The sequence below is a fragment of the Balaenoptera acutorostrata genome, chromosome 1, assembly GCF_949987535.1.
Source record: "Balaenoptera acutorostrata chromosome 1, mBalAcu1.1, whole genome shotgun sequence".
NCBI lineage: Eukaryota > Metazoa > Chordata > Mammalia > Artiodactyla > Balaenopteridae > Balaenoptera > Balaenoptera acutorostrata.
The window spans coordinates 58012571-58036790 of NC_080064.1; the positions used below are offsets into that span (position 1 = coordinate 58012571).

Consider the following 24220-nt stretch of genomic DNA (forward strand, 5'->3'; position numbering starts at 1 on the left):
CCCTGGTCAGGGAACTAAGATCCCGCATGCCACGCAGTGCAGCCAAAAAAATAAAAATAAAACAAAAAAGGAAGTCTCTACTTCTTATAAATAAATTCTGAAATATTTTTAAAAAGAGTTACATCATATTTCCAGTTCTACTGACCAGAATAACAACATATACTAAAAATCACTCAAGGAAACCCCACTTCCCTATTCAAAAATGCTTAAAAAAAAAAGTATCTGTGTACTTTATTTAGAATGAGTCTCTGTGTTATACTAAAATATTTTCAGATCTTTTGTTCAGTATGTTACAAAAGTTTTCTTCCATAGGTTATGATGATGTCAGACATTGCTAAAGACAGAACGGCTCATGTACTGAAGAAGAGGGGCAGTGTGTCTTCTTTAAGTAGCCATGAGTTCCGGCGGAAAGAGCCTCGTGGGCGCACCAAAGAGTGAGTGACTGGATGCCCATTAACAAACTCAATTATTGAATAAACAGGTTCATAATATTTTTCAGGAGGAAAAAAACGCATTTCCTTTGGGACATAAAAAGGGAGAAAAATGGGCAAGTACAAGGTTTAGGTCATCTTTGGGGACCATATTTTTTAAAAGAAAGAGAAAAAATGGTAACTAGATTTATCATGGTGATCATTTGGAAATGTACAGAAATACTAAATCACTGTGTTGTGCACCAAGAAAAAGAAGAAAGAGAAAAAGAACAAGGAAATTTAAGTGATAAGTTGATCATAGCAGCATTTTTTACTATTTCAGAGACTACCCCAAAAAAGCATCTACTGAAAAGAAGGTCATATGCAATGTAGACCAGCTACTTCTTAATTGACTCCTGAATTCTTCTCCTCAATATTATATGAATACATCGTTTTTGCATTTTTGTAATCAATATGTACATATACAATGCATTTAGCATTATTTTAAACAAATTTTGTAATGTATTTTCATAGTCTTTGTGCATATGCTTTTAAATGGTTGCATAATAAAATATTTTGTCAGCTTATAATTCTGGGTTAGCTAACCGTTCCCCAATCATTGAGCATTTTAAGTTTGTTTCCACTTTTTAAATTTTTTACTATATAAGAAGTCTCTGATTGTTTTCTTCCCCAAAGTATAATTAGTGGGTCAAAGGATAATAAGTACATTTTTTGGCTCTTGCTACATATTGCATTTGCTCTCCTAAAAAAGATGAATTAATTTTTAATACTTTCATGGCATTTTTTTTGACTGCCATCGGGAAGAAAACCAAATTACCCAATGCAGAGGTCAATTAATTTATATTATAGACTTTCCTTCTTAAAAGTTTCTACACGATTGAAAGATGTAGCAGGGCTTCCCTGGTGGTACAGTGGTTAAGAATCCACCTGCCAATGCCGGGGACACGGGTTCAAGCCCTGGTCCAGGAAGTTCCCACATGCCGCGGAGCAACGAAGCCCGTGCGCTGCAACTACTGAGCCTGCGCTCTAGAGCCCACGAGCCACACTACTGAAGCCCGCGTGCCTAGAGCCCGTGCTCGGCAACAAAAGAAGCCACCGCAATGAGAAGCCAGCGCACTGCAACGAAGAGTAACCCCCCGCTCGCCACAACTAGAGAAAGCCCGCGCGCAGCAACGAAGACCCAACGCAGCCAAAAATTAATTAATTAATTTTTTAAAAAAAGAGAAAGAAAGATGTAGCATATTAATCCCCATGATTGGGAAGCAGGAGCTGGTGTGTCTGTTGGAACAGAGACCAGAAGAACTGGAAGAGATTTACGTTCGAATTCTGAAACCAAATTGTTCTGCTCTCAGAATGTATTAATACACTTACTCAAAATTCCACTTTTCAACCCTGGATGATTGTGGATTACGAGTACTGTACAATTTCTCTCTTTTACAGATAGGAAATATAAAGGAGTAGCAATCTCAGTGTACATCAGAAGTAAAGCTGGGAGAATAATTAACCTCTATAGCTTTTGCTTCTGATCCTAAGTCATTTTGGCTGCTATTTCCAAGATTTAAGTGTAAGAGTTTTTTTTAATTATTTTAAAATAATTGTTAGCTTAAATTCAACTTTTTAGAAGCAAATATTATAATAATAATCTGACATAAATCCTGGTCCCATGATTTAAAAAGCACTGTTCTTATCCAAAAACTAAACTATCATCCCTACTTGCATAATTTTCATTTACTTCTTCCCTCTCAAAGCAAATTAGAAAGTCATGTATATAGAATCAGAACATGGCCCCATCTGAAGAATTAAAGATCACTCTTATTTTATTGGTGAAGTATAAAAACAAATTAAAAGGTAACAAGAACACGAAAATAGTTTTAGCAACACATGAGGAAAGATTGTTTTTTACTAACAAATACATTTAAGTGATAATTATCTTGATATATTTCAAAATTAGAAACAGGGACTCTCAAACAAAATATTCAGAATGGATCCTCTATTGGAACCTTTTTTATTAAATAGCAAATGAACAGATTCCAAGCACTCTTGCAATGCAGAGGCCATTTAGGAGGCTGCCTCCTAACCCTACCTCCCACTTATTTTCCATTGTCTTCATCCTTGCCAGGGACCAGAATGTGTGGGTGATTCTCCTTCCTGAAATGGGTCTTCAACTAGTAGAAAAACTCTGAAAACTTAATGGCTATCAAATGCAGCATTGTTTTGAATTTGCAGTGTTTTTTTGGAAAAACATATACCTTTCACTTGAAAGTTATCTCAAAACAATTTTTTGAATAGATTAATTTCAATAGTATAAAGCATATGCTGAAGTATATTGAGGACCTAATACATTATGGCATTTAATCTCCCCAGCATTAATCCTACTAGGTAGACATCATTCTTACCATTTTGCTATGAAATAGCTGAGACTTATAGGTCAAGGAACAATTTAAGGATTAGTATACAGTCCTAAATCATGAGTATGGCCAAAAGAGTCCACAGACTCTTGCCTTCTTCTCTAGTTCCGTCTTCCCCACTATCCTGCTTGCATCCTACTCTTGGGCCATTCCCACCTTCCATATTTATAATCTCTCGGTGCTCTGCCTTGCCTCCAGCCATTGACTCACGTTGCTTTCCCATGGGGTATCCTTGTCTGGAATGCTCGTCTTACACTCTGGCTTCCTTCTTTTCCTCCTTCAGAATTTAGCTCCATCTCCAACTCTCCAAGAAGCTCTCTATCACAGTTTCCAAAACAGTTCATTTTGCCTGATGCACGACAAGCCAAAATGCTAATACACTGAGGTTTGCAGCAAAGAGGGTTCATTTGCAAGGCAGCCAAGCGAGGAGATAGGAGAACAAATCTCAAATCCACCTCCTCAAAGGCAAGGGGATTGGGAGTTTATGGGACAAAGAATAAAGAAGCAGGGTGGTATGAGGCGTGGGGAGCACGGAGAGGGTGAGGAAAGGTAATTGGGAAAAGATGCAGTAATTGTTGTTCTGCACAGACGTTTCTAGGCTACAACCCTCTGCACATTCTGAGGGTGGAGTTTTGGGCCCTCTGATGTTAAAAGTTCACTGATTGGACACTAGCGTCTGCCCAGTTGAAGGGTCGGTGGTCCTATCCAGCCTTAACCAGCTGAGCTCGAATTAGATGCAGCTGACTCCAAGTTCCTAAACAATAACTTGGGCAAACATCTTATTGTTTAGGTTATGCACCGCTTGGAGGACGTGCAAGTCTTAAAACAACCTTGATTAGCAAAGGCAGGTGAAATGGATGCAACCCACGGTTTCATAACTCCCCAACTACAACCGCTTCCACTTCCAACTGGGTCGGATGCTCTTCCTTTCTGCTCCTGCTGCTTTCGCCTTCTACATGGTACTGTATTTGGGTGTTTTCTTGTCTATCTCTCTCATTAGACTGTGAACTTATTGGCCTGTATAACAGTAAACACTCTGATAAGGAGGGCAAAGAAGCATAGGAGGTAGACCTACTTGGAAAGCAGTTTCTTGGATGTGGCATAATATCAGCATAAGTTCATCCACATTCTTGGTTTCTCTGTGGTCTTCTATAGAAGTAACTAATGCTTAACATTGATCCCTGGGCATAATGGATACCTGAAGTGCCTTCTGAATTGTAAAAGGAAGATTGAATTTATATTCAATATAATTATTGTTAATTGTTTTTAGATTTGTCTCTTTAAAGTAAATTATGTTTTCATTATGATGTAATTTTTATGCTTTATTCTTTAAAAAAAAAACCACTTTAAGCTGGTTTTTACTATCCCAACATCATAACTGTTAGCGCATTGGCATATTTCTTCCTATAGCTAACTAGTTGTCATCATACTTTATCTATAATTTTGAATTTTGTTGCTTTTCACTTAAATAATTGATAATAATAAGGGTGCTAAGCTAAATTTTACTGAGCCCTCACTATGACCTCATTTAAGTTTCAGAGACGCTCTGTATCAGGAGTTGGCAAACTATGACCCGAGGGCCAAGTCCAACCTGCCATCTGTTTTCGTATAAAGGTTTTTCCATGGTTGAAAAAAATCAAAAGGAGAATAATACTTTTTGTCATGTGAAAATTATAAGAAACTCAACTTTCAGTATCCATACATAAGGTTTTTACTGGACCACATCCATGCTTATTCATATATGTATTGTCTCTGGCTGCTTTGACACCATAATGGCAGCGTTGAGTAGTTGCAATAGAAATGCAGGGTCTGCAAAGTGGAAAATATCTGCTATATGGCATTTGACAGAAATATTTGCTGACCCCTGTTCTATAAGAGAGATGCTGTTAGCATCTTCATCTTACAAATGAAGAAACATGCTTAGAGAGGTTGTGGCTCCAAAGCTACAGAATCAGCAAGTGGCAAAACGGGCTTTTGTTTACAGTCAAAAATTCTCATTCTCTGAAAATTGGCTATCTACGTGTAACTTGCATCAATGAAACTCTTCGACACATTCACCAGAACCTTCTGTTTCCCATCCATGGGTAAGAGCAGGTATTTACAATGACATCTTTCTTGTTGGAAACAGGTTTTGGCAGCTTTCAAAGAGTATTTGAACAGATGTGCTGCTCTCATATCCTTAAAATGGAAATAGAAGCCTGAGATTAAATTACTTTCCCAGGATAATGTGACATGATATCCGGGCTTCTTATCTCTGAGGCCAGTAGTTCAACTGGTAGGTCAAGCCTAAGATTGAAGACTGAAGAGTCTCTCTTTTGCCTCAAACCAAAATTACAGTGATATCATGAACCAGAACTTTGATGGATCCCAGAGCCCTCCACTTGAACCCACTGGTGGCATCTAACGCAGTAGTTAGGCCACATTATATTCTTCCACTTATTCATTTATTCAAGGTTTATTAAGCTTCCACTTCGTGCCACATGTTAGGCACATAAAGGTGACTAACTGTAGGGTTTTTCTTCTCTAGAGAATCTCATTTTTCAAGTAAACTTAAAGCCACATGGTAATCTTTTTTTGGAAAAAATGGAAAAGATTACGTTCATTGCTTCATTTGAAATACATGTTTATTGACCAATGAGTAGGTGGTGAACCACACAGAAATAATCTGGTGGGAAAGGCAATGAACAAGTCATTTTAAATGTGATGAATTTATTCAATGATTCCAACCTATACTACTTGAGCCGCTTATGTGCAGTTAAAAATGATGTTGCCTGGCCTGTTTCCTCCTTTTGATAAGCTCTATTGCCATCTGAATCAAACTAAAGCCCCCAACAAGATCTGGATGAGACACAGCTTCCCTCCAAAGAGAGAGAAGCTTGAGAAACTGCATTGGCCATGTTCCTAAATTAAACCACAATAACAGCTAATATTAAGTTGTGCTTAATAGATACATCACATACAATATCCATATGAATCTCATAAAAACCCTGGGGGTTAAGTAGAGAAGATACTTTTATTATCCTCATTCATCTCATTTATTATCTTACTTCTCTCAGGAGCCGAGATGAGTTGAAACTATTCCTCATTTCGTAGCACATTGTCATCGCTAATATGAGTAGGACCCCTTGTTTGCCTGATTGCCCCCTTCTTCCCCATCCTCACTCCCACTCTCATCTCCCAATAGGCACCCACTCTGATGCACAAAATACTAAATATACTACAAGAATATACATACTTAAATACTATATTATATATATTTTTAATTTTCTGTGTATTATGATGTGTTGACATCTTCAAAAACCTTTCTGGCTGGGGAGAGGCTGCCCCCCACCCCAGGGCTAGCCAGTTATTAAAGATAGCCAAGGACTCAGCAGGGAGCATGCCTTTAATATGCAAACTAACCAGCTGGCATCCTGACCCGTTCTCTCTGGCCCCCCACACATCCCAGGAGGCAGTATTTCTCTGCCCTAATCATCCCAGTGCCAAGTACCAGGCAACTAGGGGCCTCTCCTATAGCTTAGAGCCCCCTGAAATTATTCAGACCAGGCCAGACCTGAGCTGTTTCCCCTGCACCGCTCTGCCTTTCCCTGGGAAACCCCAATAAAGGCCACTGGCTCTCCCTTGCTCCCGTCTTCTGCCTCTTGACCACACTGGCATTTTTCCACATGGTCCTGTGTGGCATGTTGTGTATCTTGCCTCTAGGACCTGTGAGTATAATAAACTGTTTTCATGAACCCGTCCTCTGACTCCTTTTGTGACTTCACCTGACTGACTCTCATAAAAAATTACAGAACAAGTACTTAACAAAGATATGCGTTTTTGACTTACATGAATGGTACTGTGCTATAAATCTCACTTTGTTTTCTCAATCTCATATCTCATTCAATAGTTTAATTTTTTTATATTTACTCATGTGACTATGGATATCTAGCTCTTTGCTTCTTACTGCTGCATAGTAGTCCTTAATATACATCCATCACTCGTGCTCTTATCCATTCCCCAAGGGATGAACACCCAGATTGGTTTTCACTCCCTGCCAAGGTATGCAGTGCCATGTGGAACATCTTTGTACATAACCCTTCATTGGCATCTTTGTGAAAAGTGCCCTGTGAATGTGATCCCAGGTAAAGGCATTCCGTTAAGGAAGATTTGAATTAATAGTGAAATAATTCATAGATGAAACTGCTTAACACAAAAACATATCAATATTTCTCAAATTAATCTACAAATGCAACATATCTCAATCAAAACCTATTTGTATGTTTTGAGAAACTCAACAAACCATTTCTAAATTTTATAAATAGGGAAAGAATTCTGAGTAACTTAACTTTGTAATTCTGAGTAAGTTAACTTTGAAGAGTGAGCATAGAGGAGGAATTTACTCTATCAGATATTAGGATATACCACAAAGCTGTAGTAAGTAAAAATAATAATAAATACAGGAATAAACAAATAGGTGTAGAAATAGACAAATAGAGCAATGGAATACATAGAAACTTTAGAAGTAGACCTATGAATATATAGAACATAATATATGGGCAAGGAGAAATTATGGGTTTTTTTTTTTAACATCTTTATTGGAGTATAATTGCTTTACAATGGTGTGTTAGTTTCTGCTTTATAACAAAGTGAATCAGCTATACATATACATACATCCCCATATCTCTTCCCTCTTGCGTCTCCCTCCCACCCTCCCTATCCCACCCCTCTAGGTGGTCACAAAGCACTGAGCTGATCTCCCTGTGCTATGCGGCTGCTTCCCACTAGCTATCTATTTTACATTTGGTAATGTATATATGTCCATGCCACTGTCTCACTTCGTCCCAGCTTACCCTTCCCCCTCCCCATGTCCTCAAATCCATTCTCTACATCTGTGTCTTTATTCCTGTCCTGCCCCTACATTCTTCAGAACCAGTTTTTTCTCTTTTTTTTTTTTGATTCCATATATATGTGTCAGCATACAGTATTTGTTTTCCTCTTTCTGACTTACTTCACTCTCTATGACAGACTCTAGGTCCATCCACCTCACTACAAATAACTCAGTTTCATTTCTTTTTATGGCTGAGTAATATTCCATTGTATATATGTGCCACATCTTCTTTATCCATTCATCTGTTGATGGACACTTAGGTTGCTTCAATGTCCTGGTTATTGTAAATAGAGCTGCAGTCAACATTGTGGTACATGACTCTTTTTCAATTATGGTTTTCTCAGGGTATATGCCCAGTAGTGGGATTGCTGACTCATATGGTAGTTCTATTTTTAGTTTTTACATACCCAGCAACAGTGCAAGAGGGTTCCCTATTCTCCACACCCTCTCCAGCATTTATTGTTTGTAGATTTTTAGATGATGGCCATTCTGACTGATGTGAGGTGATACCTCATTGTAGTTTTTTTTTTTTTTTAATAAATTTATTTATTTATTTATTTATTTTTGGCTGTGTTGGGTCTTCATTTCTGTGCAAGGGCTTTCTCTAGTTGCGGCAAGCAGGGGCCACTCTTCATCGCAGTGCGAGGGCCTCTCACTATTGCAGCCTCTCTTGTTGCGGAACACAGGCTCCAGACGCGCAGGCTCAGTAGTTGTGGCTCACGGGCCCAGTTGCTCTGCGGCATTTGGGATCTTCCCAGACCAGGGCTCGAACCCATGTCCCCTGCATTGGCAGACAGATTCTCAACCACTGTGCCACCAGGGAAGCCCCCTCATTGTAGTTTTGATTTGCATTTCTCTGATGATTAGTGATGTTGAGCATCCTTTCATGTGTTTGTTGGCAATCTGTATATCTTCTTTGGAGAAATGTCTATTTAGGTCTTCTGCGCATTTTTGGATTGGGCTGTTTGGATTGATATTGAGCTGCATGAGCTGCTTGTAAATTTTGGATAGTAATCCTTTGTCAGTTGCTTCATTTGCAAATATTTTCTCCCATTCTGAGGGTTGTCTTTTAGTCTTGTTTATGGTTTCCTTTGCTGTGCAAAACTTTTAAGTTTCATTAGGTCCCATTTGTTTATTTTTGTTTTTATTTCCATTTCTCTAGGAGGTGGGTCAAAAAGGATCTTGCTGTGATTTATGTCATAGAGTGTTCTGCCTATGTTTTCCTCTAAGAGTTTTATAGTGTCTGGCCTTACATTTAGGTCTTTAATCCATTTTGAGTTTATTTTTGTGTATGGTGTTAGGGAGTGTTCTAATTTCATTCTTTTACATGTAGCTCTCCAGTTTTCCCAGCACCACTTATTGAAGAGGCTGTCTTTTCTCCATTGTATATTCTTGCCTCCTTTATCAAAAATAAGGTGACCATATGCGCATGGGTTTATTTCTGGGCTTTCTATCCTGTTCCAAAGATCTATATTTCTGTTTTTGTGCCAGTACCATACTGTCTTGATTACTGTAGCTTTGTAGTATAGTCTGAAGTCAGGGAGCCTGATTCCTCCAGCTCCGTTTTTCTTTCTCAAGATTGCTTTGGCTATTTGGGGTCTTTTGTGTTTCCATACAAATTGTGAAATTTTTTGTTCTAGTTCTGTGAAAAATGCCATTGGTAGTTTGATAGGGATTGCATTGAATCTGTGGATTGCTTTGGGTAGTATAGGTATTTTCACATTGTTGATTCTACCAATCCAAGAACATGGTATATCTCTCCATCTGTTTGTATCATCTTTAATTTCTTTCAGCAGTGTCTTATAGTTTTCTGCATACAGGTCTTTCGTCTCCTTAGATAGGTTTATTCCTAGGTATTTTATTCTTTTTGTTGCAATAATAAATGGTTACTTTTTCTTTCAGATTTTTCATCATTAGTGTATAGGAATGCAAGAGATTTCTGTGCATTAATTTGGTATCCTGATACTTTACCAAATTCATTGATTAGCTCTAGTAGTTTTCTGGTAGAGTCTTTAGGATTCTCTATGTATAGTATCATGTCATCTGCAAACAGTGACAGCTTTACTTCTTGTTTTCTGATTTGGATTCCTTTTATTTCTTTTTCTTCTCTGATTGCTGTGGCTAAAACTTCCAAAATTGTGTTGAATAATAGTGGTGAGAGTGGGCAACCTTGTCTTGTTCCTGATCTTAGTGGATAAGGTTTCAGTTTTTCACCATTGAGAATGATGTTGGCTCTGGGTTTGTCATATATGGCCTTTACTATGTTGAGGTAAGTTCCCTCTATGCCTATTTTCTGGAGGGTTTTTATCATAAATGGGTGTTGAATTTTGTCGAAAGCTTTTTCTGCATCTATTGAGATGATCATGTGGTTTTTATCCTTCAGTTTGTTTATATGGTGTATCACGTTGATTGATTTGCATATGTTGGTTAATCCTTGCATTCCTGGGATAAACCCCTCTTGATCATGCTGTATGATCCTTTTAATGTGCTCTTGGGTTCTGTTTGCTAGTATTTTGTTGAGGATATTTGCAACCGTGGTCATCAGTGATACTGGCCTGTAGTTTTCTTTCTTTGTGACATCTTTGTCTGGTTTTGGTATCAGGGTGATGGTGGCCTCATAGAATGAGTTTAGGAGTGTTCCTCCCTCTGCTATATTTTGGAAGAGTTTGAGAAGGATAGGTGTTAGCTCTTCTCTAAATGTTTGATAGAATTCACCTGTGAAGCCATCTGGTCCTGGGCTTTTGTTGTTGGAAGATTTTTAATCACAGTGTCAATTTCATTGCTTGTGATTGGTCTGTTTATATTTTTCTATTCCTTCCTGGTTCATTCTCCAAAGGTGGTGCTTTTCTAAGAATTTGTCCATTTCTTCCAGGTTGTCCATTTTATTGGCATATAGTTGCTTGTAGTAATCTCTCATGATCCTTTGTATTTCTGCAGTGTCAGTTGTTACTTCTCCTTTTTCATTTTTAGTTCTATTGATTTGAGTCTTCTCACTTTTTCTTCATGAGTCTGGCTAATGGTTTATCAATTTTGTGTATCTTCTCAGAGAACCAGCTTTTAGTTTTATTGATCTTTGCTATTGTTTCCTTCATTTATTTCTGATCTGATCTTTATGATTTCTTTCCTTCTGCTAACTTTGGGGGTTTTTTGTTCTTCTTTCTCTAATTGCTTTAGGTGTAAGGTTAGGTTGTTTATTTGAGATGTTTCTTGTTTCTTGAGGTAGGATTGTATTGCTATATACTTCCCTCTTAGAACTGCTTTTGCTGCATCCCATAAGTTTTGGGTCATCATGTTTTCATTGTCATTTGTTTCTAGATTTTTTTTATTTCCTCTTTGATTTTTTCAGTGAGAAATGATGGGGGTTTTTTTAATTAATTTATTTATGTATTCATTTATTTTTGGCTGTGTTGGGTCTTCGTTTCTGTGCAAGGGCTTTCTCTAGTTGCGGCAAGCAGGAGCCACTCTTCATCGCAGTGCGCGGGCCTCTCACTATCGCGGCCTCTCTTGTTGCGGAACACAGGCTCCAGACGCGCAGGCTCAGTAATTGTGGCACACAGGCTTAGTTGCTCCACGGCATATGGGATTTTCCCAGACCAGGGCTCGAACCCGTATCCCCTGCATTGGCAGGCAGATTCTCAACCACTGCTCCACCAGGGAAGCCCACATGATGGGTTTTTAATAGATTGTTTTGGGAGAAAGCTGGCTTACTATATGAAGGAAAAAAAATGAAGCTGGATTCTTACACCATTTGCATGGTAGACTCCAGATGGAAGACTGAAATGTGGAAAGCTATAAAGCTAATAGAAGAAAGTATAGAATATCTTTGTGTTCTGTGAGAGGGAAAGATTTCTTAAATAAGATCCCAAAATGAAAAACTAAAACCATAAAGCAAAAAAAAAAAAAAACTTGATAAATACAACTACAGTAAAACTTGTATTTCTGTTCAACAAGGAATACAATAGACACAGTTTGTCGGCCAGGAGAAGATATATATTTGTAAACTCATGAATATTAACAATTTTTTAAAAATCTGGAAAACAATTTTTAATAATCAAAAGAGATAAATAGCAATTTACAGAAGCAAAGCCCAAATGGTAAAGCAGAATGTGAAGAGTTGCTTAAATTCACTTGGAAAGAGAAAAATGCAAATTAAAACAAGATACCATATTGCACCCAACTGAATGGCAAAACATAAGAAGGGAGAATAACACCAAATGTTGGCAAGGCTAGTGAGAATAATAGCTTATATAGGCACTCAGCAAAGAAATCTAACAGTATTTAGGAAAAATAGGGATATACATGCCCTATTAACCCCATATACTGAGGACACTGAGGCTTGGTGTGGTAAAGTGACTGGCCAGAGTATCACAATTCCCAGATGACAGAGCAAATAATCTGTGGTTCTCTGACACTAGAATTTAGAGACCTCATGAAAGTATTTTTATTTGTTACGGGTTAATTGTACCCCACTACCCCTGTCAGATTCATACGTTGACGTCCTAATCCCCAGTACCTCTGAATGTGACCTTATTTGGAATAAGAGGTAAACTTAATTACCTCTTATTTAAAGAGGTAATTAAGTTTAAATGAGTTCATTAGGGTGGGTTCTAAACCAATGTGACTGGTGTCCTTATAAGAAAAGGAAACTTGGACACCAACAGGCCTGGAGGGAGGCGATGTGAAGATACGGAGGGAGGCGATGTGAAGATACACAGGGAGGAGATGGCTGTCTACAAGCCAAGGAGAGAGGCCTGGAACAGATCCTTCCCTCATGGCTCTCAGAAGGAACCAATCCAGCCAACACCTGGTTCTCGGACTTCTAACCTCCAGAAGTGTGAGACAGCAAACTTCTGTTGTTTAAGCCCCCCAGACTTGGTACTTTGTTATGGCAGCCCTGGCTAACTATTGCAGTGCAGCTGACCCTTGAACAACACAAGTGTGAACTGCGCAGGTCCACTTACATGTGGATTTTTTTCAATAGTAAATACTGCAGTACTACACGATCCGTGGTTGGAGCTGTGGATGTGGAATCAAGGATACTGAGGAAATGCAACCATGGATACTGAGGGCCGACCATAACTTCTACTAGATTTTCCACTGCAAAGAGGGTCAGCACCCCTAACCCCCACGTTGTCAACTGTATCTCTGAAGGAGTGAATGGAATAGCATGAGCTTAGTCAGGGAGTCAAACGGGTGACTCAGAGGCCTGCTCTGCCACCACTGGCTGGGGTCAATTCCAGTGTGAGCACTTACAAGCTGCTGGTCTTGCATAAGTTATTAAGCCTTCTTTGCCTCAGTTTCTTCCTCTATAAAATAGGATAAAAATAATAGTTGTCAGTTCCAGGCATGTTGAGAATTTATTAAAATAATACATGGAAGCACTAGAATAGTTCTTGGCACATCGAAGAACAGAGCAAGTATTGATTATTATTATTACATAGAACTTTGGCATCAAACTAGACCTGAGTTTGAATCCCTGATCTTCTGTTAACTAGCTACTATTTAATATTCTTTGTCTTAATATATTATCTATAAAATGAGAATAACAATGACTTCGTCACTGCATCATGTCTTTTGTTTACTGAACACATTTTTGTTGCCTGGGTTACTGGCATTGTGCTATGTGCCAAAGATGCAGTGGTGAACAAAATAGACTGTCCCTGAACTTGTGGTATTGCCCTTGGCAAGATCATAATGACTTTCACATTGTTGATGCAGTGGTCAGTCCTTCTCAATCTTCTTCACTGGTCCCTCCTCTTCTCCCCAATTTCTTAATGTAGGAGTGCTTCAGGGAGCACTTTGTCCCTTTGTCCCCTTCTTCTCTTGTCCTACACTCGTCCCCTTGGGAATCTCCTGCAGTCTAGTGACTGAGACATGGTGCTATGCCCCCAGATATATTTCTCCGGCCTACATATCTCTCCCAAACCCCAGACTCATAGGTCTAACTGCCTATTGATCCCTCACTTCAGTACCTAGCAGACATTGCAAACTCAACATGCTCACAACTTAACTCTTTAACTACCTTCCTTCCCATTCAAAAGGATATTCTGGTGGATAAATTTTAAAAATATATTCAGAACCCAACTACTGGGACTTCCCTGGTGGCACAGTGGTTAAGAATCTGTCCGTCAATGCAGGGGACACGGGTTCAAGCCCTGGTCCGGGAAGATCCCACATGCCGTGGAGCAATTAAGCCCATGCGCCACAACTACCAAGCCTGCAAGCCACAACTGCTGAGCCCACACACCACAACTACTGAAGTCTGCGTGCCTAAAGCCTGTGCTCCTCAACAAGAGTAGCCACCGCAATGAGAAGCCCGCGCACCGCCACCAAGCGTAACCCCCGCTCGCTGCAACTAGAGAAAGCCCGCGCGCAGCAAAAAAGACCCAACTCAACTAAAAATAAATAAATAAAATAATTAATTAATTTTAAAAAAAGGAACCCAACTACTTACCACTTACCCCCCCACTTGGTCTGGGTCACTGTATTAGTCAGCTTGAGCTGCCATAACAAAATACCACGGATTGCGTGGCTTTAACAATAGGAATTTATTTTCTCACAGTCCTGGAGTCTGGAAGTCTGAAATCAGGTGGCAGCTTGGTTAGGTTCTGGTGAGGGCCCGCTTCCTGACTTGCAGATGGCCACCTTTTCACAGTGTCCTTGCATGGAGGGAAGAATGCTGCTGTTTCTTTCTTTTACGTAAGGAGCCCAGTTCTATCAGTTCAGGGCTTCACCCTTACGACTTCATTTCACCTTAATCATCTCCTTAAAGGCCTTATCTCCAATACACTCACATGGGGTGTTAAGGCTTCAATCTACGAATTTTGAAGAGACACAATTTTGTTCCTAGCAGTTACTGCCATCTCTCCCCTGGATTACTATAAAAGCTTTCTAACTGGAATCCCTGTGTTTACACATGCTGCCCTACAGCCTATTCTCAGCACAACATTTGGAGTTATCATTGTAAAATATAACATGGATCTTGCTATTCCTCTGCTCAAAACTCTATAAAGGCTCCCACTTTATCAGAGTAAAAGCCAAGATTTTAAGATGGCCCACAAAACTCTACATGGTCCAGCTACCTGACACCCGGGTAACCTCATCTCCTTCCACCCTCCTGCTTGCTGCCTCTTCTCCAGCTACTCTGGCCTCTATGCACTTCTTCAAAAATACCAGGCAGCCTCTGCTCGAAGCCTGTGCATGTGCTTTTCTCTCCCCCGACACACCCTTCCCTCCAACATCCACATGGCTCATTTCCTCACCTCCTCCAACTCTTTGCTCAGGGAGATCTATCTTGATCATTCTGTTTAAAAGTACACACAACTGCCTCTCTCCCATCCACTTCCAAGCTCCCTTAACTAAGCTCTCCTTTCCCATGTAGCACTTATCATCTTCTAACATAGTATATAACTTACTTGTTTAGTATTTTATTGTCTTTTTTCTGTCTCTTCTCACTAGGTTCCATGAGGGCCGAGATTTTAGTTTGTTTTTGTTTTATGGGTTTTTTTTGTTTTCGTTTTGTTGTTGTTGTTGTTTTGGGGTTTTTTTGTTTTTTATATCCCAGGGACCTAGAATAGTACCTGGCACATAGCAGTCACTCAATAAATATTTTTTGACAATAGAATGAATAATTATTGTATTATACTAATTCCTGAACACAAACAGGTTAGGTTCACAGGTCCAAGTATGGAAGTCCAGGGTGACTAAGGGCTTTCATCTTGCAGACATAAGATGCATTTACAACAAAAAGAAAAATGTTTGTTCAAATTTTTAAAACAAGGTATACTTTACCTTCTTGCTGAAACATTCCATTGTGCACCTATTAAAAAAAGAAGAAGAACATTATCATTTGTGTTGAACATCTGTTGGGATAGACGACACTCCTTGATGATCTCCATGGCACTGTAAGGGTAACCATGGCACACACACTCCCAGCCTCACCTCTCTGATGATTGCCGAGGGTAATGCGACTTTGAACTGTGCATTCATCCAGGAGCTGCAACAGAAGTTTCGTCAGCTGCTCTTGACCTTAACCTCACCTTCTCTTGGATAAAGAGATCCAACAGTGGGCTTCAGACACTAACTCTGACTTTCTATTCACCCACTCAAGATTGTTCTACTTTGTCAGTCACATTTCCTGGATTATCTTCAATCACTTCAGAGCTAGACTTTTCACAGGTTGCATGGTTCATTCTTTGTCCTTCAGAATCATTCCTACTCTTAAAAATGTATCCCACAAGAACACATATCATGTCATTTTCTCTCCTCTTTCATTTTTGAAAACATATCTTGACTTTTGTTTCCATTACAACCTTTCTCTTACTTGTAAGATGGGACCCATAATGTGAATAAAATATCTCAAAACTATGTAAAAATCTGGCAAAACTGCTATAAAACTAAATGGCTACACACAACTAAATTACCTTAACAGACAACTTGTACCTTCCACTGATGGGGGAAGAGTTGGTATGCTTTTGGTCTTAAGCATAATATTCATAAAAATGTCCATAGACATTTTGAGGTGGAAAGTTCCCGAGTGAGTTTTGATGCATATTTTATTTTGTTTTCTATATCTTGTGTCTCCAGCACAGGAAGTCTTATTTTCCTTTGTATCCCCAGTACTTCCCACTTTGCCTGCCACATGGTGGGCAATAAATAGCTGTTGAAAGAATGAAGCAAAAAGAAAAGAACACATGTACAAATTTATACCCTGAAGCCTTCTTTTTCTCTGTGCTCTCTGAAATAACCCCACTGGAAGGCAGCACGTGACTTTAATAACAGATTTTAAAAAATAAGAGAGGGTCATGCTTAAATGATCCCATTCAAAATACGGTAGTTCCAGGCATTTCACAGTTACAAATCGAAGAAAGAGGTGATAGTTTGACCTTCTTAATCTACTAAATGAATGGCTTCAAGGCTAGCTATCTATTCAAATATTATCTCTTACTGCAGTTTAAAACATCTAAGGCATAATGGCAGTGAAAATGTCTGGAAATGAAAAAAAAATGTCTGGAAATGAATTATTAATAATAATTAGATGGTATTATGGCTGGTGAGATTTAATCGACATTATTGTTTCTATCTCCAACCATCATGACAATAAGACATGCCTTGTACTTATTCTGTGTAATTCAAGGAATGGTCAGCATGCAAATTTGTAAGATGTTTTCAGGAAAACTGAATTTCATGAAAAATAAACATATTCCAACTCCCTAGCTAATTTTTTTGGCTCTTTTCTGCATAATCATAACACAGGCTGTTGGGTTAGCATGGGACACAATGTAAGAGGGTTACTTTTGTTATTGTGTACCAATTTCATGCAGCTATTTCCACAACCAGGCTAATTTCAAGTCTGTCCTGAGCAGTGGTACATGTGATTCCAAGTATTAATGGAAATTTATATTGGTTACAAATTGTTACTCTTCTTTCTAGAATAATATTAGTTCATGTGTTCACTGTTTTCACCAGCAGTTTACACCAGACTTTCAGTTTTCCTGCTTTTACTTTTAATCTACCTTCCTGCCTAAAACTTTACAACTCCTTTGGGCACATTTTGCCAGTTGAAATCCTTTTCTTCCATAAATGCCAACAAGTTGATGAAACACATAGACAGCAAGAACATTTTTCACATTTAAAAAAATCAACTACAGCGTTCCATTCGCAGTGAGATCATGTATCTAAGAAGGATTATTATTATAAACTAGGGAAGGCCTGGTCATAGACAACAGAAACTCATCCACGTGTAATGTTGTGAAATATACCCAATAAATTTGTTGTGCTGTGAATACAGCACTGGTAACTAAAATTATAAATTTGCTCTTTGAAGCATCTCACATTTTTATCTTTAAAATTTTCAAAGGGCTTGAATAAAGCTGTTTATCAATAGAAAATATGTACACGTTTTTCTAAGTCAGTATTCTGAACTGACATTGGTAATTGCAAGCATTTTTAATATTTTATGTCTTCTTTTTGTCTTTTTTCATGCAATAAATATTGTATTTTTTCTGTTCAACTTATTCTCTTTTCTCTCTCCCTTCTTCTGAGGCATCTCATTCTAATATAGGAACTATCAGATATCAGTTTCAAAAAATACCATAAATAGGGTTTTTAAAAAAGTAAAATTTTTCTATAATTTACATGAAATTATAGTCTTGGTTGATACATGGTCAGATTTCCAATGTACAGAAATCAATAGACTAACCAAATATTTTCCTTCTGCATGATAAGGGAAGCCAGGTTAATATATCTGAAATCTCTGAAATCTCACTCTCCAAAGCCCCATCTCTTCCACAAAATTAACTCCAAGTTTTGTGCTCTATTACTTGCAGCATCCCACTTCCAAACTCTGTTATCAGTTAAAATTTGTATCAGTTATATCTAATGCTTCTTATAAAAATCTTTTTATAAAAAATAAAAACAGTGGCTTAAACAAAATAGAAATATATTTTCTCTTACATAAAAGAAGTCTAGAAGGACTAGTCTTCTAGCTTCTGATCTATAATCCATAAGGTCATCTCAAGATCCAAGATAGCTGCTGAGCTCTTGCCATCATATCCACGGTCCAATCATGAACAGGCCCCTGCTGGTTGACTTAGTTGGTTGAATTAATTCTCTCAGAATTTTCACCCCTAACTTCCACTTACATCTTATTGGCTCATAAGCCACATGGCCCCAGTAGCACTAAAGAGTCCAAGCATTTGTCTTCAATTTGGAGAGAAATATTCCCACAAATTTCTGGTTCTGCTACCACGGAAGAAGAAAACAACATTGGAAAGCAAATGACAGTCCCTGCCACAATGGTCATTATAGTTTTCTTTATAATGATGGAATATTGAAAACAACCTAAATGGCCTGTTTAAATAAAATGCAGTATGTTCATAAATTAAATACTGTCTTGATATTTAAAACATGGATGCAGATTACTATTTATTGACATAGTTATCTGCTATATATTTCTGAGTGAAAAAAAAACAGCATCTATAATAGATCCCATATGTAAAATCATGTCTGAAAAGTTTTTTTAATATTAAGAGTGGTTAGATAACCACTGAGGTTAGTAATTTTTTGTGTAACTTTACTTTGTTCTTTATACTTTCCTGTACACTTTGAAATTTTTACAATAAGCATACACTGTTTACAGATTGCTGTAGAAATAAAAAGGCACTGTACAAAATCACCTTCAGTATTTCAAAAACAAGTCACTCTAAAAAACTTTCTATCTGCACATCAATCTTCAGCCAGTGGGGTTTTGAAGCTGCCCTATGACAGCTACCAATATCATACTGATAATATTACAAACTGCACTGCATATCATTTTTTTAGTAACATGGCAATACCAAAGCAATAGTATCCAAAGCAAAATATCATTACTTGTTTTTTTGTGTTAGACTTCTAACTCTGCTAATTTGAGTTTTGTACAAACTCTACTTCTCCTATGAGTTTTTAATATGGCGTTTAGTAGAAAAGAAATAGGGTTTTATTAACATCTTCTTATGTTTGTGCAAGTAAGTTTTAATTGCAGCTGTTAATTATTTCAGTCAGTCATTGCCCCTATTTCCATTCTATCAGATATGATCATATATGAAACTTTGTTACAGAGGTAAATAGAGTATTTGAAATCTAAGTCTGCCTTTCGTATGTGTATGCAGTTAAGCACTTTGCCAGTTCCCTTTATTGCTGAAATGGGCAGAATAATGACTCTTTTACTTCCTTAAAGGGGGTATTTTAAAGATAAAATGAGACAATTGATGGAAAATATTTTGCAAAAAAAAAGTAGCATATACAATATTGGGGCAGGCTGGCTTATCTTAAAATCAAGGGGCTTATGCAACATTGGTTTTTCTAAGCAGAAGCTACCATCTTTGGCGCTGCTCACAACACCTGCAGCCAACGTGGCTAAACAGGTTGGTTGCTACTTCAAAGGGCAGCAGAAAATTGAGGAAAGCAGGTGTTATAAGAATGAAGACTAACTCACTAATCCAGAAATCCATTGTGGAAAAGCAGCCATAATGTCTTACATCACTTTCTTGGGCTGGGTGGGTAAACCTTAATTTATTGTTTAAATTGTATTAAATGATTTTTAAAATATAATATCCGTGATTTTCTTAAAATAGCAATTTGCAGGAAGCTCACTAACTCCCAACAGCTCAGAACTAAGTATTTAAAACTCCTTGCAGAGAGGAAAAAAAAAGTCCCCAAAGATTAAGAACAAATATCTCATTCTCATTTAATTAAAGCAAAAACTTAGCCTGCTTATAAAAGTAATCACTCTGAAAACACACACACACACACACACACACACACACACACACACACACACTGTTATATCATTTCTTTTGAAATGATATCTGTCTTAACCTCCGTTTCACAGGTGGAGAGAACTGGGGTGGAGATCTGAGACTGCCATTAGTGACGGCTGAATTTTCTCTGATTAAGTAGTGCTGGAGGGACTTTAGGGGTTACTTTTCATTTGGGTCTCCTGTTCAGCACCTGGATAAGCTTATATTGCCTTGGCAACCAAGCCAAAACCCTTTCTTAATGTTGAAAAGGGTGATTGATGCTTATTGATTACTACAGTTTGGGTGAATTGCGGTTTCTCTCATCATGTAGATGAGTTTCTCGTTTTTCTTTTTTCTGCGAAAGGGATTTTGTGAGGTACATTTAATAGTAAACTCCTTATAATCCCCCATGTATGTAAAGAGCTTGTTGCCCAACATTTTAAGCTTCCTCACATAATCCCCAGTCCCTTTTGTGAGTTCTGTCCACTTTGAGGAGAGACTTTTGCACCTGCAGTAGAGATGCAATTGACAATAGCTTTTGAAACGCGTACAGTCGGCCCTCAGTATCTGCTGAGCATTGGTTCCGGGAGCCCCCCATGGATACCAAAAGCAGTGGACACTCAAGTCCCTTACATAAAATGGCTCAGTACAGTTGGCCCTCCATATCCATGGGTTCCGCATCCGCGGATTTAACCAACTGAAATACGTGATTGGTTGAATCCCTGGATGCGAAGGGCTGACTGTACCTACTCCGTTAGCCCACAGATGGAACAACCCATGAATACTTTCGTGAAAATCAAATGCCCCAGGCACTGCACTGGGCTTCAACCACTATATTGAGACCTGCTCCAAGTGACTTCTCTACACTGATAATATTTCCATCTCTAAAATGTTTTAGACTTTAAATGTATTACCAGGATATTTACAGGGGACTTGCTTGAAATATTTTTAGAGAAAACATAAAACTTTTGTCACATTTTTGCTAACAGCAACATTGTGTTTTGCTATTATTGTTATAGTAACTGTTGAAATTTGTTTTCTCCTTGCTTTTAGCTCTCTGAGTACAGTGTCTTATATGGATGAACCTAGCCAGCGTGAAGATACCTCTCACCTCGCAGTTCAGATGGAAAACACCTACCAACTGGGTGTGTTATTTTATCACTCCGTCCTATTTAAGACTTCTAATTTCATGGGTAATATTTACTTAAAATAATATCTGATAACCTGGCATTATCTTCAATGCTAGCACAATATAAGGGATCTTAATTAATTGGGTGATTTGGTATTGCTTTAAGTTCTTCCTCTGCAAAGTGGGACCAGTATCCATTGCCTACTTTTCTTTATCAGTATTTTCTAAATACCAAGCAAGTCACTGGGCGGCACTGAGGTGTAGTGCGTGTTACTGAATTAAGGAGTTCATTGGGTATTTCCAGGTTATCTTGTGGAGTTTTTTATATCTACTTGAGTTAAATGAAAGAGATATGCATTAAAGTTTTATCAAACAAACCAACCAAGGTTGCTGATGGGTGGAGAAAAAAAGCCTTAAGGCAAAGGCAAATGATTCCTCGTCCCCTGTTGACAGAGATGTTTACCTTTCCCACAGAGGTTTTGGGTCTTTGAAAACAAAAATCTTTGCACCTGCCCCTATACTCCAGGTGGAGTCCGCAGTGACTATCATTCCCCATTCACATTTCCTCATAGAACTACTTGTTTTCTCTAAATGCGTACCTTCTCACTATTATCTGGATCCATATATAATTACTGCTGTATAGAAATTCCGCAGAGACTTACCAGTGACCAAAGGAAGACTCCATGGGCCAGAGTGTTTTCATCTGTGGTCAGTTAACCTCAGGAAAATTATAGACCATCAGCACATCCCATTAGGCCTTCTAGCCGGTTTTCTACAGTAATCCCCAAGACGACATGGATTATAAGGCTCCATAATTAGTCTTTCTACTGGTATTTTCACAGTGCCTATGGTAGACAACTAATATTCCTGCCAACCAAGATACACTTATACTCCTTCTGGTAGCCTTACCCAGTTTCCTTTGGGGAAGCCCGACCACTGCCATCATTGTCACTTTTGGCCCATAGCATCCTGCTGAAGCTGACACTGGCTTCAGAGATGGAACGGTGACTGATTTGGGGATTTGGTCAAGGCCATCAAAGCCTTTGAGGTTCAATCCAGAAAATGTTGTTTGGGCTGTTGAAGAAGCAGTTCATATCCTGAAACTTGAAAGAATAAGGGCTTATGGCAGCTTTGGCCATCTTGCCCTCACATGAAGCCTGATACCAAGTCCTACATCCAGCTGTGTACTCTTAGACTTTTCAGTTAGGCAAACTAAGTTTGGGTCAGGTTTTCCTGTACCTAAAGAGCTTTGCCATTTGGTGCCTATGACTCTGGGCTCTGCATGCTGGAAGGCTTTGAATCTGATTTTCACAAGATAAAGCATTTGAAATATGAAGCCCTGTGTTTCTTCTTCAAAAGGATCTATTTTCATAACATTTCTCCAAATAAACTAAATTGTCTAATCAGTTTTAGAAGTACTGAGTGTTGAAGCAAGTTAGAAAAGTAATTTTAGAAATAGCTTAGTATAAAGTATTTTCCATATTTTCTTTCAAAAAGTCATGTGAATTATTTTGTGATTAAAGTCTTTTATACATGACAATCCATTTTTTGAGCATTTAACTAGCTATTTTGTTAATAATCAAAAATGTATTTCCACTTCCCCTTGTTTCTGGGTTTATTTTGCATCTGAAAGAAGATAGTCTGTGGGCCTTTGGCAAAGATTTTCTCCTATCTACACAATGAATACTGACCAGAAGAGTGAGGAAAAAAATCAATCACCAGTATCACTGTGTTTACTTTTTTCACATGCATCATGTAAACACATCTTAAATGTTTAGCATGTTTGTCCTCCCTTTATCTAAGTAATTACAGCCACCAAGAATGAGATGAATCATAATTTTTTTTTTTTTTTTTTTTTTAATGGCTGTGTTGAGTCTTCGTTTCTGTGCAAGGGCTTTCTCTAGTTGCGGCGAGTGGGGGCCACTCTTCATCGCGGTGCGCGGGCCTCTCACTGTCGCGGCCTCTCCCGTTGCAGAGCACAGGCTCCAGACGCGCAGGCTCAGTAATTGTGGCTCACGGGCCTAGTTGCTCCGCGGCATGTGGGATCTTCCCAGACCAGGGCTCGAACCCGTGTCCCCCGCATTGGCAGGCAGATTCTCAACCACTGCGCCACCAGGGAAGCCCAATCATAATTTTTAAAAAGGAGGAATGGAAGAATGAAAATATATTTCTCACAATGAAAGCCACTTACCTCTTCCCATTAATTAATTACTGAAACATGAGTACAGAAGAAACTACTGGCTGTAGGGTCCAATGTATATGAATCTGAATACTCATTTTGCCCATTCCTAAATAAATGATGTTTGAGCAAGGGATTCAGCATCCTTGACTCTCAGTTTCTTCATCTGCAAGTAGGGATAATAGTCCACACATCGTAGGGATACTGTGAGAATTAAATGAACTATTGTATTTAAATTGCTTCCCCATTCAGTATGTTATTGCTTCTCAAACTGACTGACTCTAGGTCTTCACCTTAGATCACTAAGAAGAAAAGCCTTCTATGACATCCAACATAATTTCCTATTAAGTATGGAATGAGTTCTCCACAGGACTTTTTCTGGAGCAATGACTATAGAGGTACCTGATTTTTTAAAAACACTGTGAGCACCACGTCACGCAAGGGCTATAGGGGACCATCTTTGCTGCCACATCGAGACAGTCCACCTGAAGCCAATTATTGAAAAATAGAATCTAAAGACAGAGAGAGAGACATCGTTTGAACTCAACTCCTGGGAGCGGGCCCTGTCACCAGACGCTCTGTTGGACAGAGTCTGCCAGTCTCTCAGCGCGGACCTTGCTCCACCCTACAGGGTCCTTTCCGCCTGTGGAGGCCTCACTACACCCCTCCTTACACTGTTCTCCCTCTTGCTGCCTTCTCAGCAAGAGCAATCCCTATCTCTTTGCTCAGAATAAGGTAGCAACAATAACAGCTACAACACTCTTAATAGCAAAGCTCTAATGAGCGGCTTTTTTGTGTGGCAGGCACAGTTCTGAGCATTTTAAATACTTCGTCTCATTTAATCCCAACAAAAAACAATATGTGATCATTCTTATCACTATCCCTATTTGGGAAGCTAAGACACAGATATATTAAATAACCAAAT

At 38.6% G+C, this 24220-nt stretch overlaps 1 protein-coding gene across 5 annotated transcripts in view; it reads left to right on the forward strand.

Annotated features, from left to right (window-relative positions):
• DYNLT5 (dynein light chain Tctex-type family member 5) overlaps positions 1-24220 on the forward strand; it is a 32511-nt gene that overhangs the window by 2283 nt on the left and 6008 nt on the right. The window contains exons 1-3 of one of the 5 annotated variants that reach the window (XM_057530478.1): positions 312-434; positions 1872-1995; positions 21041-21180. In XM_057530478.1, the coding sequence (XP_057386461.1) occupies positions 21063-21180 (118 nt within the window). In that variant the 5' untranslated portion in view covers positions 312-434; positions 1872-1995; positions 21041-21062. The other 4 variants (XM_057530471.1, XM_028163004.2, XM_028163008.2 and 1 more) reach the window with 4 other exon arrangements.